The 13,650-nt window shown below is 41.4% G+C and overlaps 1 protein-coding gene across 1 annotated transcript; it reads left to right on the top strand.

The window, feature by feature from the left end:
- Positions 1 to 6,552: 6,552 nt before the first annotated feature.
- On the top strand, positions 6,553 to 12,564 carry bmp2b (bone morphogenetic protein 2b). Its single transcript, XM_030127775.1, has 3 exons — positions 6,553 to 6,970; positions 7,954 to 8,321; positions 11,470 to 12,564. Exons 2-3 carry the CDS (start codon positions 7,967 to 7,969, stop codon positions 12,381 to 12,383), a joined length of 1,269 nt encoding a protein of 422 aa, XP_029983635.1. The 5' UTR covers positions 6,553 to 6,970; positions 7,954 to 7,966; the 3' UTR covers positions 12,384 to 12,564.
- The last annotated feature ends 1,086 nt before the right edge of the window (positions 12,565 to 13,650 follow it).

Genomic DNA, 13,650 nt, shown 5'->3' with positions numbered 1-13,650 from the left:
TGTTAACACCTCATATGTACTTGGAATTACTAAGTACTTGGAGGTCAATGTCAAGGTCACTATCTGAATTGATTTAAATACAATTAAAATGTACATGACTAGTTTATTCCTTCTAGTAATACTAATATTATCCTGTAAGTCAAATTAATTAATTCTGTGTGGCCCATGAACATGTATGATTTTCCTATTTGGCCAACTTGACGCTGAAGTTGAATAACTGTGGTGTCAAAATTGATTTGCATGATGCGCACAATAAACATCGATGAGGTTAGGAATTTATTATTCTGGATCACAGAAAAGGCAATAGTGCCATTGCAGACCTGCAAACACAAAAAACATTATAAAAAGATTTCTTTTCTGCATTACTAGAAAGCGATGAGAGAAACATCTCCAGTATTGAAGTATTCTCTGTCGGATTAGCTTGCTGCTGATACACCCCAGTCCACACAGTGGGGCAGTCAGCTCAGCAGAACAGTTTGAACCCACACTCAGGTTTCTAAGAACAGCCAACAGCTACCAAGTCTTGTCAGGCAGCTACAAACACATATACTACAACATTCCATCATATTTTATCAGCAGATGTGTGGCACCAATATCTGAGGCTGTGCACCTCCGACGCTCCAAGGATGCAGGGTATGCAAGGCAGGTCATCATGTGCAATACAAATGAGGGGTATGAGTAAGTACATCCGGCCACCAACATTCTATGTTCAGCACCGAAAATCCTACACTATAGCTGCTAAATGCATCAGTGTCACAAGCTTCTATAAGAACAGCCCAAGTTAACATTTGAGAGCTGTTATATTAAAACTTAGCTCTGAGAATATTTAGCCGTAAACAGTGTGAATATGTTGGTTTTGTTCTGTCAGATGAGTTAGCTTTGGTTAACCTTTTTTGGAATACTGCATGATGAAATAAGAGTCACAGATAAAAACCCTTGGACCATTTCAGTTTCTTACATAATGCATGGGTCTAATCTAATTTTTTGAGTTGTTGAAGTGAGCGACATACAAAGCTACAGTGTGTGTTACTGCTTATGGCCGACACAACAGATGAAATATACAAACTGTTTTACTCCTTCATCTTGCTCGGGGAGTGATTGAAAACGCTGTCAGCTTGTGTTTGTTGCCTGTGAAGGTCACAACATTTCTATAGCGATGCTTCTATTTGTCCCCTCACTTTCCTAAACCATTAAAGGATCTGCAATTGCTCGGAAACAAGCTCCGTGTCACTCTGCCATTAAACCCAGCAGCACACACGCATACATCACATTTATAAGATACAGGAGCAGGAGGATTGAGCACAAAAAAAATATTTAGATTTATATAAACTATTAATTCAAAAGAATCTTTGCTGGAGGTGTTACAGTTCTCGATCCTATCTTATGTATAGGTCCTTGCAAAGTGTTTTCCTTCCTTCCTTAGCCTGTAAACAGCTGCTTGTGCTTAAGCTGTAAAATGTAAATCTTGACGCTGGCTGTTTACGCAGCCCAAGCTTCTAATCATGCAGACGTATAATTGAGTGACGCGTGGTGTCTTTATGAGTGAAGCTGCATTCAAAGGGCAGATCCCTGTATTTATGTCTCTCATCTCTCTAAATGGAAGTAGCTGCCTCTCATCTCAACTAGTGTGCTAAAATGGTCCATGTGTTTATATGATTCCTGTTGCAAGTTGTTAAAGAGTGAGGTCCATATACAGTGAAATGTTGTGTACTGATAGAATTTTTATAGCTCTGTGGTGTTTTAACAGTTATATAGTCTCGGCACCACAATCAAACCGGTACAAACAAAAGGCAATGCGACGTGATTTTACAAGTGATAATAACATCATACCCTGCATGTACAAATGATACTGATGATTACAAACTGCAGAGCTGAATAAAGAGCTAAGCCTCATTGCCTGATTAAAGCTTGCCCATTCACACAGGAAATTCAAAGACAAACAAATAACTGCGTGCCAATTTGCCAAATTATGCACAGCTTCTATCTTCACAGCGACCAACCTCAATGTGCTTCTCAATATTTGAAACATGCAAGCAAGGTTTGGACCCTTTCTTGTGATCTCTGAGAGGCCATATAATCTGGAGGTGGACTTGTTGTCTCAAATTAGTGGGTAGAGAAGTGTGCCACATGTTCAGTATCCATAAATATTGACTCTGGCTTTCGAGCTGGCCGTCTCTGACCTTGGTGGGTTTCCATTTCAGGACCACCTATATGAAATGTGTCCCCATTTTCCCCACAATCTCTTTTATGCGCCATGTGCACGTGTTCTGCATGGCCCAGCAGTCGTGCTTCTCCTGTCAAACACATGTGGATTGATGAAGTTTATATTGGTTTCCAAATTAAAAGACAGCTTCGCTCGAGCGTTGATTAGAGGTGAGTCACAGCAACAAATTGTTCCATGGTTTCAGGCAGCATCTGTGAAGATTATCTCCTTGTAGGCATGTTACTGTGTGTTAAGACTACATCTGTCTCAAAGTGGAGGAATGCAGGCCCTGTGTCTAGCCAAGTTGCTGTTAACAGCAGGTGAAAGGCTAATAGTTGGATCTGCAGTGTCATCTCAGGGCTTCGTCTGCCCCCTGACTCCCTGGAATGTACGTGATGACAAGAGACGGCCCCGACATCCACATCCAGCACAACATGAGTACACGCACGTGGACACACATACTCTGGCATGTTAAGAAATGAGCATGTACAAGACCCTAGTGAGGGGAGGACAATACACCATGTCTTTTTCAGTTCCTGTGGATCTACGTCTTAAAACAACCAACACATTCTATCCTAATCTGCCTCAATACCACAAATATCCCCCTTGAATAGAATGATTATACTTTTGTTATAAGTGTAATGTATTATACATTGTTCTCCCTTAAGGGGGTTTCCATAGAAGTAAAAGATACATCTATTAGCTGAAGCAAAAGTACATGCCAGTGATGGTGGTTTACTGCATATTATTCTTTTGGTTATCCTCTCATTACTGAATGAGTTCCCCAAGGATGAATGAAACATTCCAATGCAGAAATCTGACTTTTAAATGAAAATATTATGCAGAATTTATGGTAGACTAAGGTTTGCTTTCTTTGCTAAGACTGATGTGAAGTTAGATGAGCACCTGTGTGTTGTTGATGATACACAACCAGTTATGGCAATGGTGCTCCACTAACCTGGATTTTAGAACTAGTTTGTCTTCCATGTATCCAAGAGGGGCAATAAATTAAATGACAAGGGTTAAAAAATAGCATAGAGAAAGGAGTGAACAGGGACACAGGTCACAAAGTTGTGTGACTGAGTGGTCTTGCTGTCTAAGCTCAGACTGGAGGCCTCAGGGTTGGATCAGAGACAGTTCGTATTAGTTCTTACCTCTGGGACAAAAGGATTTCCAAGAATTATACTTTAAGCTGATAACAACAGTCATATAGCTAAACTATTGTTATGGGGATATACAGATGTTCTAATGCATTGTTTTTTAAAATCAGGGTCACAATCCCTCTGTCAACCATGGATGTTCTGCAGCTAATTCTTGTTTTGAAGTTCCACTAAATGAGATTTTTTTTTTTATTGTGGCAAAAAATAAAAAAATATCCATAAAATGTGTCTAGTGTTGTTTAATTTATACATGTGTGGGAAAACCTGTAGCATGTACTTGTTTTGACAAAACTATGTTCAAACATGAAAAATGTTTTTCTCTTTTTTTAATGGATGAGTACAACATGTCTGGCAAAAAAGTGGGTCATCAGGAAAAAAAGATTTGTAATCACTATCCTAATGATCCCAAATAGTACTTTAACAAACTTTAATGTTTGAGTGTCTCATCTTGACCTTGACATTTACGCTGTAACTTAAGAGGTTATTTACAGCTATCATGTACAAACAAATGCAAGCTGCGGGGAAATAATGAGGCTAGTGATGGTGACGGTCACTCTGGGTGTACACGGTCCACCTGAGTCACAGTTTAGTGTCTCGGAGCCCTCCTCAGTAGGTCGTTCATTTATGTATCAGATAGTATATCTTTCTACCTGCGCTGTCTGAGTGCCAGGATTTCACTCTGTGATGTTGTCCTTTCAATCAACTTGTAATTGGATCAGCAGCTCTGATTAGATAAGCATGATGTATCTGACCAAAAACAATGATACAGTATATACAGTATCAGGTTGAGAAACCCACACAGCCACATGACCTTCTCAGACCACTGTGGGCATCACTGATCAAGTCCCTCAACAGCCACGGCTGGACACATTCCACAGTGTTGGCTTGACATAAGCTGTGCCAAGACATACGCACAAATAATATGTGTATGTACATGCACTTATAACACACACTCTTTCACATGCCCGTTCAATCAGCACACACACTTATAACACAGAAAAAAAAGAAAAACAGCATCAGATAAAGCCTTCTCTTTCTAATCCCCTCACTCGGGTAATTAAAGATACTCACAGCTTACTCTGTGATGCCTTATCCCCCAATCTAAAGCATCTAAATGCCGTGGCAGCTTTACCTGGCTTTGGGGTTTAGAGTGCTAGGTTCACCAAGTGGTGTTTTGGCAACAGCAGAACCCCAACTATCACTGCCAACAGATTAACACTACAATGGAGCAAATTTATATGGCATGGATGAGGAAACATGTTATCCCATACTCTTATTTTATGAATGAAAAAAAAAATTTAACACATAACTGGAATAGAGAACACTAATTGGAAAAAATGTGATGGAGCCATAAAGTCGATATAATGTGCTCTTAAACTGCTTTAAAATACCTGACTGGAAAGTATAAAATGCACAAAAGATTCCAAACCAAAGCATGTAAAAGTGCTTGGGAACCAGTCAGGGGAAGGCCAAGAAAAAGTGAACACCACCACTCAGGTAACGGCATGCCACCCACGAGCCTCTCTGTATTTTAATTGCTAAGTGGATGATCTGGGATTATCCCTCATAAAATGTTATTGTCCTGAAAGGAGACAAAGATATCTTGTGATCTTTGTGGGATTTAATCTATTGCCATCTCTCTAAAGAAAACAGGTCTGGTGCTTTGGCCAAAACATAGCAAACTCCTCCACCATCATCAACTAATAGAAGTCACTACAAGGAATCAGTGGGGGCTTTTTTCATGTAGATGACCAAAACATTAATGTTGTTGACTATACCCCAAAGGCTAAATAAAACAAAGCAGAAAGACCCTCTGAACCTTCTGTGCTGCTGACAGTTCATCTTGCATATATATATATATATGTTAAGAAAACAGAAGATCTGACTAGTTTTATCTTAGATTTTTTTGTTTCTGTTCCGTGTCCTTGTCTCACCTGGGCCTCATAGCACTGCAGGAAATGATACAGCTACTGTCTGTATGCAGCCAGACTCCACCAGTGATATATTGAACAACTGCCGTAAATTGGAATGAACATGAAAAGATAATCCTGCCACAAGAAAGCATGTATAAATCACCTCTGCTGTCAGACACACGTGTACTACACCACACACATAGTGAAGTTGAGCAGACGGATGTGATAGCCTGTGCAGTGTCTAATCTCTTAACCACAAAGTAACACATTGTTTTACCATTACTGATCAGCCTTAATCCAAAAACAATTTCATCCAACTATTTAACCTTTTGGACCAATTATATGTGTGTGTATAACAGCACTGGTCTACAAAAAAAAGACACCTACAGAATAAAAGTAGTGAAACCTTACCACGTTAGAGTGACTAATAATGAAAAATTAAGTCAGAAATGCTGATCGGTTGTGGTTTCCAAGATAAAGTCTTGAGTCAAAATGGGAAATTCTGAGAAATAATGAGAGAATGGGTTTTACTCAAAAGAAATGTTTATCTCAGGGCTACCAGATCTACTTCAAAACGCTGTGCACATTACAATACATTCACTTTTCAGGTTCTTTCTAGTAGAACATTTATAACTCTATTGTATATAAACCAATATATGTGAAGTAACACTTTATCATGTACAACAAAAACATCAGCTAACCTGCAATTTTGTCATTTGTAGACCAGTGTAGCATGGGGTTGACGTATATTTCATTTCTTTGGCCAAATTCAGAAGAATAGTCGTTGGCTTGAGACTATAGAACAAGTCGTTTTATTTATTTGAGCATTAAAAAGTGATGGAAATATCCCCAAAACCAAGCAAATGAAAGAATAGGTCATAACTGAGAGATGGGAAGGTGGCTGTCAAACACCTCTGGATATGGTACATAAGGGGAATTAGAATATTAAGGAGATAAGGGCTGCAAATATTTCTGAGAAGTAGTTTGTTTAAAAGAAATGTGTTTTTTTTTTTAAATAGCATTCCAATAGGTTTTACTCAACCAACACAACATATGTGGAGGAAAAAAAAAAAAAAAAAGACGCAATCTTATGAAAAGGTGATCTGTCTATTTATTAGACATTTTCAGACATGAAAAAGTTCGCATCCTACGGGTTAGAGGTCCGCGGGAGGTGCTTTCTAGTGGACAAATGATTGACAGCCCCTCGGTGACATCACTGTACGACAAAAAGAGAAGCTGGGGGAAGAGAAGGCACCAATCAATTGAACCACTACGCCGTGGCGCACAGAGGAGAGGCGACGCGCTCCCCAACTGCAGCAACAAGAGGTCCGAGGAGCAACACTTGAGTGCGCTTGTCTCTCCTAAAGCCAGACACGCTCAACTTTTTTTTGCCTCTGCGAGCTCTTCTCTGTTGAAGATGTTCAACCAAGGCGCTTTATACTTAGATCGCTCCTGCCTACGCGAATCCGCTTCCTCATAGACTTAACTTTTTTTTTTTTTTTTTCCTTTACGCATTGACCAAGACTTAACCCGAAGTGCAGCTGGTGAGAATATGTGCGAGAGGCGATCGGCGAAGGGTACGGGCTGTCTTTGGTCCCCCCAAGGAGAAGCAGCGTGGATTTAACACGAATTAATGTGGAATTTATCGGAGCCCAAAGGTGGAACGACGACCGGACACAGCGCTTCCTTGTCAGGTAAAGTAAAAGTCGTAGATTGTGTGGGGGAAAAAGAGAAAAAGACGGTTAAGCTTTTGTGGAAAAAAACATTAATAAGTGTTAGATTTAGATTGAAGAGGAAAGCTGGGATCCGCAACTGCAAATCCACAGTTCTGGGTGTGTGCGCAAAAGTTTCTGAACCAAGGAGTTTGTCAAAAAAAAAAAAAAAAATAAGAATAAGAATACTGTATATTTTTTTTTCTTTGTAGGTTGTGTCACTCAGGTGATATTTAGCTTTTGATGTTTTTAATGTCCTGTCCCGGGCTACATCTGGCCTTGGTACGCACGTCAGATCTAACACCTGCGAGCTTCTTGAAGTAACCCTATCCCTTATGATTATACACGACCGTCAAAGCCTCTGCAAATAGACGCTTGTAGCAGCACAGTCTGACTGCCTCTCCTGGGCTGTGTGTTTTAACCCCCCCACACCACCACCCCCACACACACACTCCCAACAACATTCTTTCATGTTTCTTGTGATCTTTTGGGTTAAAAAGACGTGCATTTATTCTCTTTTCATATCACTTGACTAAACAGGAGTTCTTATCGCGTCTAATTGGAGACTCCATGTCTGCGGTCTCCTCCGTAACTTTCTTTGATTTGTCTTTTCCCTGTGTCAACCCCCCCACCCCCTCCACGATCACACCTTCTCATTTCGTCTGGTTTTCATAAATTCATCAGTTTGATATTTTCGTGTTGCAGATAATGTTAAGCTCAATGTCATGTCTGGGATATAGACGCGCTTTATCGCCGACGGCATTGTTATTCGCAAACCCTTTTTTGTTCCACTTCAAAGTAAAGAGGTGTCTTCCCTTTTTTAACCTGCTCTCCTTCAATCAGTCCTACTGTATGGGGGGGATCACACACACTTTGAGGAATGCTGGAGTGAAGTCCCTTGCTGTGTCTACCTCATGTCAATACCTCAGCGCCTGTGTATTGACAGAGACCAACTTTCTCCACAGGGACTGACTGATCATGGTCGCCGTGGTCCGCTCTCTCATGGTACTGCTGCTCGCTCAGGTGTTGCTGGAAGGTGCTACGGGACTTATCCCCGAGGTCGGCCGGAGGAAATACAGCGAATCCGGGAAGCAGACCCCAGAGCAGTCGGACAGCTTCCTCAACGATTTCGAGCTCCGGCTTCTCAATATGTTTGGACTGAGGCGCAGGCCGACCCCGAGCAAGCAGGCTGTGGTGCCGCAGTACATGGTGGACCTTTACCGCATGCACTCAGCAAACGGAGACCACAGCACTAAACGGCCCAAGAGCATGGGGAAACACGCAGAGAGAGCCGCCAGCAAGGCCAACACGATTAGAAGCTTTCACCATGAAGGTATGTATTAGTGACATACCTTTACCTGTCAGCCGGAGAGCTGCTCTGCTCTCTCAGACAACCCAAACCTATATTTAAACATGACTCAGTGCGTCAAGACTCAACTCCAGAGTCTTCGCTGTTTTATGGAGCGTTAGTCATTTAAAGGTGACACGCGTCCAAGTTATTTGCAACTATTTAATAACTTTAGCGTCGCATATAAACCTAAAAAAAAAACTAAACAAACAAACAAAAAAAACATCTTACGCGCAATTACACGAAGTGATCAACCCTAATGAAGTTGATGAAGCTGATACGATCATTAACCAAACATTTCCCTGCCGCAGCGGCTTCAGAGACATCAAGGGGAGGTGGTATCACCGGGGTAATTTGTTTCTTAATAATTGATGGTGTTTGCGTGGGCTCTGAAAACAGTTTTTCCAGACACGCACCACAGGAGCAGGATAAAGGGCGGTGTGCCTCTGTGCAGGTGATAGTCATCACCCTATTACTTCAATAACACACGACATGACATTATACTAACACGCATTATGACAAAGTCACCGTGTCAGACTGAATTCTGAGTCACTTTTAACAGGACCGACATTAGATTTGGTTACGGGGGGAGGAAGGGCTGTGCGCTTTATTTCTATCCAAATCACCCCCCTTTCTCTGCGCTGTGCGCCATTACGCATGTTCCAATAACACCAGAATTGCTCACTTAGTTTATATGGGGGCTACACGCTGATTGTTAAATTCGGTGTTTTAGTTCAAATCCATTTTACCTCCCAGAAAACATATGCTGCTCAAAAGAATCCGTTTCATATGTACATGGTCAAAGGACCTTGGTAAAGGTGCATTAGATCTAGACGCATAGTATATGTGTTATTAATGCTTTTGATGGAGTAGGTTATTTCAAGCTGTATAAATAATCTAAACAAGTGCAGTTAAAATAAAGTGGATGCTGCGCCTGGTTATAATATTAGAATGATCTGTGTTATATATTTGTCACATATAGTAACTTGCATATTGTGAGTATATGGTCAATTTTCCATTTTTATTATTATTTTTTTAATACAACCGACTCGTTACTGAGTCCATAGGGGCTTTACAGAGTTTAGAGTCAGTATACAGAGTCCTAAGTGTTTTAGTGGGGAAGTTTCCATCAGGGCTGAGTCAGAGGGGTGGTTGAGTGGTTGCTTGGGTGCTCTCCAGAGGCCCAGTGCAATGACACCCAGTGGCCACACTGACACACTACAAACAACCCTGGCCTGGGCAGCCAGGCTGAGTGACTGCTCACGGCCCACTACTGGAAACCTCTGCAGTGGGCCAGCACACACCTTGACACCACCGGCTATTACGAATATGTTCAGACTGTGTTTACATACGCTCCCATGGCTCTTTCATCCTATGCTAACAGAGCTGCAGAGTTGTTAGTCTTCCCATGTCAAGAAACGTGGAATTGATGGCTACTCCATTTAATAAGCATGTATCTACAGATGTAAGAGCCACACTTCAAAGTAAAATGATTTAATCATTCATCCCATCTGCCTGCTGATATTAATTTCAGTAGGGTAATTGGTTTCACTGCTATCAGTTTTCAAAAATAACCATTTTCCATGCCAAATAGAACATTTCCACTATTATACAGGAAGTGGCCGCCAGAGACAGGTCCATGATGAATGACCCAACATTAGCCTTTATCTTTTGTTTTGGCATACAGCGTAAAAGAAATTAGGAATGTTGATACACTCATATCTGTGGTTCACACGTTTTTGACAAGTCTCAACATGTTCACACAGCCGTTCCTCTGAGGAGAGACAGACGGGGAGAGAGTGAAAACGCAGAAAGAAAGAGAAAAAGTGACAGAGCAGGAGACAGAAAGAAAAGAGGATTTGGGACTAAGAGAACAGAGAGAAAGGATTTGGGAGCTGAGGAGGGAAAGAAAGAGAGGGATTGGGGACACAGAAGAGGGAAAGAGAGGCAGGGGGCTTTCCCACATCAAATAAGGAGTGATAGGCCTAATTGAGGTCTTTGTGCCTGTGGAAGGAGGTTTAGGATGAGATGGTGGAATTTCCAAAATGCCTCCTTTGAAAAGCCCGAGTTCAAAGTTTGTGTTTATTTTACCACACCAAACAGATTAAAAAGTGTGTCTATACATCATCTATGGTCTTTGTAATGAGACTTCAAGGTGGGAGTGCTTCAAAGAAAATTGCAGCTTCCAATAAGATTTTGTCATTTACTATATACTATAAAGGGGAAAACCAATGATATGGTTTGCATAAACCTCAAAATGTCTTACATGCAGCCAAAAAAAAAGGACAGTATTTCCATGACTAAGATATTTAGCACAGATTCAAGCTATTATAAAAAAATCTATACCCAGTTTCCCATTTGTAATCTATTGATTCCGTTTGTTCTTTTGTCTATTTCTTTGGTTAAGAACCATGTCCATTTGCACTAGATTTACAACTGATGTGTAGAGCTGGACATTTCAGTAAAGGTTAATAGAACAGTTAGCATTTATGTTTGTGTTCTTCAACTCAATTCCATATTGATTTTCACATTGGCTTTGTGTCCACACTCAGACGAGATGATACTTGCCATACATGGCTCCCTGTGGTTATATGCACTTAAGGAGGGAATTGTGTGCTGCAGCCAGTTATCGTTATGGCAACTGTGGCATTTGAGATCTGAATAGCTTGTCTGATCTTATCAATAGATGGAGCCGCACTGCTTTTATCTTTTGACATTTAACCAGTTCAAATTTATGGACTATCGAGACTAATGATAGCATTACATCACTATCATCATTTGCCTGTTATTACTCTGAGTCATTATTCAAAGTGTTGGTGTATGTCTTACGTCTGTGTGACAATGGCCCACACCCACTCTCTGTAACCACGTGGCAGCTAGGCTGGCTGCATGAAAAGAAAGCTGCAAGTTGTGTTTGGGTGCATGTGAGTGAGTGAAAAAGATAAAGAGAGACAAAGAGAGAGTGACCATGTGAGAGACGCTGGCCAGTGTCCTTATTTCAAGTGAATTCATGAACTCAAACTAGGCTTTCTAAATGTGGTTTGTTGTTTTTGTACCATTTTGTTTCATCCTTGGCATATATTTCACACTTCTGTCCTTTAACACTAGGATTGTTTTGTATAATCTCTTGTAGAGTCTATGGAGGCCTTGGCTAGCCTGAAAGGCAAAACAACCCAGCAGTTCTACTTCAACCTCACTTCTATCCCTGAAGAAGAGCTCATCACCTCTGCAGAACTACGCATCTACAGGGATCAGGTCATGGGAGTGGAAACCCCCAACAATAGTTCCAGTAACAACAGCACTGCTGTCAGTGCATCCAATGGTGGCTTCCATCGCATCAACATTTATGAGATATTCGGAGTTCCTGCCTCTCATGGTGGTGAACCTCTGGCCCGTCTGCTGGACACTCGGCTAGTACAGGACTCTTTGAGCCGCTGGGAGAGCTTTGACGTAAGCCCTGCTGTATCTCAGTGGACCTCTGGGAAAAATGACAACCATGGCTTCATGGTCGAGGTGCTTCACCCAGAGGATGGGGGACTAGATGGAGAGCATGTACAGAGACGTAGCAGGCATGTCAGGGTGAGCCGGTCCCTGCACCAGGACCAGGACTCATGGCCTCAGGCACGGCCGCTACTTGTGACTTATGGCCACGATGGCCGTGGAGACTCAGTACTCCATACACGGGAAAAGCGTCAGGCTGCACTCCGTAAACAACGCCGGAAGCACCAGCATAAGGCCAGCTGCAGGAGGCATGCCCTGTATGTGGACTTTAGTGATGTGGGGTGGAATGAGTGGATAGTGGCGCCCCCTGGCTACCATGCATTTTATTGCCATGGGGAATGTCCGTTCCCCCTCGCAGACCACCTCAACTCTACCAATCATGCCATTGTGCAAACGCTGGTCAACTCAGTCAACTCAAACATCCCCAGAGCCTGTTGTGTGCCCACTGACCTCAGCCCCATCTCCTTGCTCTACTTGGATGAATATGAGAAGGTCATCCTGAAAAATTACCAGGACATGGTGGTGGAGGGATGTGGCTGCCGGTGAGACACTGACAGTGGTCTGGATTCAAGGAGGGAGTGGGCAAGAAAGACTGAAAGAGACATCAGAGGTTATTATGGACACCCAGTTTCCCAATGAAGACGTTTATTTATATGAAAGAAAAAAAAAAACAGAGCTATGGAAGAAGAAAAAACCTATATATGAATATATTTATGTCTACATAAAGTTGGGAAAAATAAATATTTTAATCAGAGGAATATTCCTTTACTGGTTTTGAAAATGTATTTCTGATGTACATTTCGAAATGGGTGCAATACCACATGAAGTATAATGCTCAGATTTTTATTTTGTATTTATTTCTATTATAACCACTTTATTTGTAAATAAATAATGTGTATTTATCGTGAAACAATGTGGTCACTCCAATTTTCCCTAGTTAGTTTTTTCCTAAGCATCAGTCAGCTTTATATCAGGAGGTGACATGAGCGAATGAATATACAAAAAAAAAAAAAAAGTATCAGATTATCTCTGAAATTAGCTGAAAAAATACTACACAACAAGCTCACACTTCTAACACTGATTGCAAACCAAGCATTGCCCACATTTGGTAAATGTAACTAGAAACCAACAACAATAGGAGTGAGAAGAGAAAAGTGACAGGTCCGGGTCAGGGTGCCACCGGTGTAATGAAGTGCAGTTGGGTGTAGGGTCACAGGATGGGAGAGACTAGTTACAAGCTCACAAATGTGATCAACTCCCATGGGAGGATTAGAAAAACATCACAGCATGTTTTCATGCGTTACATGTCACTGCAAAGATCCCTGGGAATGGTAGTCGCTGTGTTTTTCTTAATATTTTTGTTCCAAACTGATATTGACAAATGCAAAAAGTTTATCTCTAAGCTGTAATTGTTTTGCGTAGTTCCTGAGGAAGGCATGACAGGGCGCACAGTTTATTTATACTGAGATTTGAGACAATTCAGGCAGACAGGCCAACAGGCCTGCAGCAAGAAAAGATCCTACTGGCACTTTAATTAAAGAAGACAAACAAACACACACCTGCACCTGTCTACATACTGCACATGCTCAGACAGATTCACTTCACTTTAGAGTTTGGCTGAGTCACAAGGCTCTGATATGTTTCAGCATTAGCGGGAGAAAGAAATCTATGGTCAGCTATCAAGAATGTTTAACAAAACAACTGAGCAGCACCAGATAATGAACGGTACCATACCCTGATATCAAAAACAGCTTAGGAGTCATGTTTTATTCACTCAGACAGCAGGGATGGCTGGCTGGCAAAAACAAAACAT

The sequence above is a fragment of the Sphaeramia orbicularis genome, chromosome 24 (genome assembly GCF_902148855.1).
Source record: "Sphaeramia orbicularis chromosome 24, fSphaOr1.1, whole genome shotgun sequence".
NCBI classification, from domain to species: Eukaryota; Metazoa; Chordata; class Actinopteri; order Kurtiformes; family Apogonidae; genus Sphaeramia; species Sphaeramia orbicularis.
Note: the sequence above shows the minus strand (reverse complement) of the source record. Positions and strands in the feature narration are given on the sequence as shown.

Coding starts and splice junctions, on each gene's coding strand:
- bmp2b (XM_030127775.1), top strand. CDS start 7,967: ATGGTCGCCGTGGTCCGCTCTCTCATGGTACTGCTGCTCGCTCAGGTG. Junction 8,322..11,469: donor TAGAAGCTTTCACCATGAAG/GTATGTATTAGT, acceptor AATCTCTTGTAG/AGTCTATGGAGGCCTTGGCT.